The 6,258-nt window shown below is 38.5% G+C and overlaps 1 protein-coding gene across 1 annotated transcript; it reads right to left on the minus strand.

Moving 5' to 3' along the window:
• Positions 1-454: 454 nt before the first annotated feature.
• Positions 455-5,776, minus strand: LOC128192927 (uncharacterized). Its single transcript, XM_052866012.1, has one exon. The coding sequence runs from the start codon at positions 5,774-5,776 to the stop codon at positions 455-457; it is 5,322 nt and encodes a 1,773-aa protein (XP_052721972.1).
• Positions 5,777-6,258: the final 482 nt, after the last annotated feature.

Raw genomic sequence — 6,258 nt, forward strand, 5'->3', positions numbered from 1 at the left:
TTAATTGAAATAGTTGTGTGCTAACTCTGAAGTGAACCCGGTACTGGCTTTTTCTGAGGTTCTTTGTTCCTGTCGCGATTGTATAGTGGTCTTTGAGTCAGATAGAACGAAAACACATCTGAACGCTTTGACTGGTTTATCTAGACTAATTTGAACATAAACATAATTATTGTCACGTTACCATGACGTCATATTATGATGACGTAATAATAGCAATGTCTCACAACGTCACATGCACCTTGACGTCATGCAAGATATTTCCCAACATACTCCGGGCCGCAAAATGTACAAAATCACAATTCAAAAAAAAAAATATTAAAGTTCATATTAGGTCGCAAAATGTACAAAATCACAATTTAAAAAATATTAAAAGTTCATAATAGGTCGCGTTGTACAAAATCACAATTTAAAAAATATTAAAAGTTCATAATAGGTCGCGTTGTGTTTGAAAAATTTAATTAGAAAGTCTTTGACTTCTCCTCAACTCTGGCTCTGATTCGCACACTTCCAAGGGATATAATTTCGTAATGGGACGGTTTGTTATGGTTCCGTTGCTAAGACGTAAAAGTGCGGATCTTGTGAGTCCATCTCTGCCAGTTGTGAGGTCCACCACTAGAGCAATTTTCCAGTTGATACGTTTTGTGAAGTCATCATGGACTTGGACGACATCTCCAATCTTGATCTTATTACATGTTGTTCCTGTTCTGCGATGATATTGTCTCAGAGAAGTAAGATATTCCGTCTTCCATCTGTTCCAGAAGTTTTGTAGGAGCTGAATTTGTTGTTTCATAAATTCATTAGCTTTCTCGTGATTTAATAGAGAATCATTGTTGGTATCCTCTTCATCCAAATAGGGTAGAGATGTCAATCTTCTTCCATATAGCAACTGAGATGGTGTAAGTGGCTGCAAATCCTCCGGATCTGTTGAAATGTAAGTCAGTGGTCTGTCATTCAGCATCGCTTCTATTTCCGTTACTACGGTGTGAAGAGTCTCCATATTTATCTTTGAGCGTCCAAGAACTTTCAGTAATGAAGTCTTTGTCAATCCAATGAGTCTCTCCCACCATCCACCATACCATGGAGCTCGACTTGGAATGAATTTCCATTGTACTCCATATTCAGCAAGTTTTTGATGTACGTTTTCTGCATGTGATGATCTAATGATTTCCTTGGATGCAGATTGAAAGGTTGTAGCATTATCTGAGATCATGATACTAGGCAGTGATCTCCTACTGATAAATCTTCTGAATGCAAGAAGAAATGAGCTCTGTGTTAGGTTTGGTACTAGCTCTAGGTGTAAGGCTCGAGTTGAGGCACAGGTAAAAAGGCATATATATGCTTTAGAGTTTTCTCCCAATTTATCCTTGACATAAAGGGGTCCTGCAAAATCTATGCCTGTCACGGTAAATGGAGGTTTCATCTGTAGACGGTCCTTTGGTAGCGGAGGGGGTTCTGGAGCTTGATAAGACTTTCCAATGACTTTTCTACAGCTGATACATCCTCTAAGAATTCCTTTCACACGTTGTCGAATCCTCGGTATCCAATATTGTTCATGGAGTAAGGTAATTGTTGAATTCAAACTGGCATGGGCATGTTTGTTGTGTGTATCAACAATAATAAGATGCGTCAATCGATGATATGTTGGAAGAAGGTATGGAAATTTTGTTTTATCCATCAGAGGCGCATTGTGAATTCTTCTTCCACACCTTAAAAATCCTTCGTTATCGAGGAACAGTTTCAGTTGCTGGATCAATGTTGGTTTCCTTCCAGATGGATGTTTCAGATATTCCATTTCTTTTGTAAACTCTGTTCTCTGTGCATCTTGTATGAGCAGTCTAATAACTTCACCTAACTCTTGTTTACTGAGAAATCCTGCTCTCTTTTCACTAGAATGTCTGCAGTTGTGAATGAATCTTCTTATGTATGCAAGAACTCTGACTAACATCATGAGTGAACTCTTATCTCCAAGTTTCAATATTGACTGTATACTTTCAGTCTTGATGTCTACAGTATCTTGAACCTTCGTTTGATGACTCATATCACTCTCTTCTTCTGTGCTTGTGGAACATAATATTGCCTTTGTTGGCCCATCCCATACAGGCCATTTTTGGGGTTCCATTAACCATTCTGGTCCATTCCACCAGAGGGTATCTTCTTTGAATTTCTTGAGGGCAATTCCTCGTGTGAGATAGTCAGCAGGATTACAGTATGTTGGACAATACTGCCATGTTGAAGATTTGCTGATCTCCCTAATTTCATTTACTCGGTTTGCTACAAATCTGTTTGGCGTTTTCTGTGAAATGATCCAGTGAAGTACAATTTGACTGTCACACCAAAAGTAAATTTTATTAACTCCTGTTATTTCTTTTACATGTTTTCCCAATCTTGCTCCAATAAGTGCTCCCATGAGTTCTAGTCTTGGAAGTGTGATCTGCTTGATTGGTGTCACTCGATTTTTGGCCATAAGTAATGTTATCTTGTTCTTTGATAACAAATAGACACATGCACCATATGCTTGCTGACTTGCATCGGAGAAAACGTGCAATGAATCACACCTTGAATCTATTGACGAACTGTTATTTCTGTTTATTTTGATGCCCAGTGCATCACAAATTTCTGATGAGATTTCTCTCCATGTAGTCTGCATAGACTTAGGCAGTTTTTCGTCCCATTTCAAATTAGCTTTCCATAACTCTTGCATGAAAATCTTTGCCTTCACAGAAATAGGACTTAATAATCCAAGTGGATCAAACACCTTTGATGTTTCTCTCAATACTTCTCGCTTTGTAGTCACACGATACTTCTTTTGTCCAGTATCATTCTTTGCATATTGAAGAGTATCTTCTTGTGGATTCCATTTCATTCCAAGAACTTTAACGACAGAGTCTTCATCCGCTGTTTTTTCTGCTTTAGATAAGTTTTGTAGCATCTCACTGTTGGAGCTCCAGGAACGAAGATTAAAACCTCCTGCTGCAAGTAAGGTTCTTGATTCTTTGTAGAATTTCATAGCTGTTTCCTCACTCTGGAAGCTGGCTAAAACATTGTCAACATAGAGATTTTGTTCAAGAAGAGATGAAGTTTCATTTGCATTCTCTTGAAAATGTTTCATCAGAGTAGCGCTGAGGATAAAGGGTGAACAAGTTGCTCCAAACAGGACAGATCGAAAGCGGTAAGTTGTCAATGGACTCGATGCATTACCTGGATCGCTAAGCCAAAGGAATCGTGTTGCATCACGGTCTTTCTGGTGAAGCTCAATTTGAAGAAAGGCCTTTTCAATATCTGCTGTTACTGCAAACTTGTTCAGTCTGAATCTGGTCAATATTGACGTGATGTCATTCATCACAGGGGAGTATGGCTCAATGCAGTCGTTTAGACTAACATGTCCAGTTTTGTCCTTGCAGCTACAATCGTACACAATTCTAATCGGGGTTGTAGTGCTGTCCTTTTTCACAGGGTGATGAGGGATATAATGGACTCTATTTTCTGAATTTTCTGGATCTTCAACTTTCTCAATAAATCCTTTGTTTGCTTGATCCTGTATTATCTCACTGTACAGCTTTAACATTTTTGGATCCTTTGCTAATCTCTGAATAACATTTTCTGTTCTTCTTTTCACAATCTCGTAGTTTGTAGGTAAGCAGGGAGAGTTTTCTTTCCAGGGGATTTTAGCAACATAATGACCATCCTCTTTATCGATTGATGTAGCAGCAAAATTCAAGAGTTTCTCCTTGCCTTTTATCTCTTCACTGTGATCATCAATTCCCATGGATTCAATTTTCCAGAATTTTTCCAGGTCAACCTCTTCCACTTTATGATCTGCCAAAATATGGAACATCCCTGAATGCTGTTTTCCAGATGAGTGGATAGGTCCAGATATACGATATCCAACCTTTGATTCGACCGCTGTGGGTCCATTTCCTCTTATGATTCTGTCTCCTACTATGCTCCAATAGTAGTCTGCACCAATTAGCATTGAAATATGGAACTGCTCATCTGAGCTGATTGGGTGTGCCAATTTCAATCCCTTTAGGTATGAGAGTTCCCTGATATTGACACGTGCTCTGTTGAAGATTGGAGCTGCTATTGTTGGAATGATGATGACCTCCATTGGAATTTTCTCTCCGGTTTGTGTTTCTAGTTGAACTGTAGCTTTCTCTAGGTTACGAACTTCACTGTTCTTGTCTCCAAATGCTGAAATCTTTAGAGTGATGGATCCCGTTGATTTTATGTCAAGTTTCTGTGCTAACTCCTCAGTTATAAATGAGTTTTGAGCTCCTTCATCTAGCAAAACATTGCAGTTGACTTCTTGATTTCTATACCAAATTGGTGTCACAGCAGTTTTTAGCAGCACTTCAGTGTTGGCTCTAACATGTGATGAAGAGTGAAGCTGGAATGACTGCTCTCGTTGATGTGGCTGTTTGAATTGTGTGCTCTCGGCATTAACAGCTCTCTCTGAAGTACTTCGTGGGAATTGAGAATTGCGGCAAATACTAGTATGATGAAGCTTTTTGCAATTCCTACACTTGAAATGCGACTGACATTCGCTTACTTTGTGTTTTCCAAAGCAATTAAAGCAGACTTTCTTCTGTTTGACGATTGATATCCTTTCTTCATAATCAGTGATGACATGGCAAGCCGTTGGCGAGTGTTTTCCATTACAAAACAAGCATTGCTTTACCGTAGTTCCTTGCTTGATGGTTTTCTTATGGTTTGCTCCTGTAACAAAGTTAGCAGTTGGGATGAACTCCTGTGATTTTTGGTTAGATCTTGTATTGCTAGCATTTCCAGCATCCTGAACGCAAAGTTCCTTCTTTATTGCTCTCCTCAATGAGTTTAAATCCCAGTTGTCATCTCCTTTGTCCCGAGTAATGTTCTTCCGAATGTCTGCTGGGAGCTTGTTGTAAATCATGGGTGTTAGAATCGTCCCATACGTGGTTTCGTCAGTGCCCAAGGACTCCAAACCTCTAATGCAGCACTCCATTTTGTCATAAAAAATTCTAAAACAATCTGGATTAGACTTTGGTAGTTGTATGTTGATAAGAGCCTGTATGTGCGCATTGACGATTTTATGATTTTGCCCATATCTTTCAAATAAGACATCTATTGCCTGTCTGTAGTTTGTATTGGTCAAACTAAATCCTGAGATAACGCGAAGTGCTTCTCCACACAACAATGACCGAAGGTAGCTAAATTTTTCTACATCAGATAAACTGTTGTTCCCATGAATACTTGTATTGTAACAATCCCAAAATGTTTGCCATTCAAGAAGATTTCCCTCAAAAATTGGTAGATTGAGTTTCGGTAACTTATGGGAGTTTGCTGAGTGAGTAGCACCACTATTAGAGTTTGGATTCAAATTGAGGCTTGTAACGGTCTGCTGAACACATGAATTTTGAGAAAAATCATGCGTCGAATGAGCATTCTTTTCGATTTGAAGATTTTCATTGCGATCCAAATACTGGTAACTGCTGGCAGTTGCATTTAAAGTTGATCCTTGTACTAAGAGATGTTTTTTGATTTTCTTAATTTTTGACTCTATATTAAATTTGTACTCATCTGCCTCAAGGATTTCCTTTTCCACATCCTCTTCAACTGTATCTTCTAGAATTCTGTCATCTAGATTCCTAAGAATTTCTTGCTTCTCCTTTAGTGTTGATACTATAGTCTCTATATCCTCTGTATTGTTTTCCTCTAAAAATGATTCCTCCAATTTTTTCAAAAGTCTTGTAACAGCACTTCTTTGTCCTGAACGAACTGCTCTAAGTTTAGAAGTCATATTCTCTCCGTTTGGTCACGGCACCAAAATGTCGCGATTGTATAGTGGTCTTTGAGTCAGATAGAACGAAAACACATCTGAACGCTTTGACTGGTTTATCTAGACTAATTTGAACATAAACATAATTATTGTCACGTTACCATGACGTCATATTATGATGACGTCATAATAGCAATGTCTCACAACGTCACATGCACCTTGACGTCATGCAAGATATTTCCCAACAGTTCCATTTATCGTGTAAACCACTTTCATCGATGGTGGCCGAATATTGGTGACGTCTTGTGTGGCCAGTAGAGAACATTCACTTGGAGGACCTCACCAGTCCAGTCTTGTCAAGACCAAGTGGCAATAGACTACAGTGAAGGACCTTACCAGTTCCCATACTAGGACAATTACTTTCAATGTGTATCAATTCAAACTATATTAAATATGTAAAAACAATGTAAAAATATTGTCTTATTCTTTGTTTTACAGTAAAT

Source organism: Crassostrea angulata, chromosome 1, assembly GCF_025612915.1.
Source record: "Crassostrea angulata isolate pt1a10 chromosome 1, ASM2561291v2, whole genome shotgun sequence".
Classification (NCBI taxonomy): Eukaryota; Metazoa; Mollusca; class Bivalvia; order Ostreida; family Ostreidae; genus Magallana; species Magallana angulata.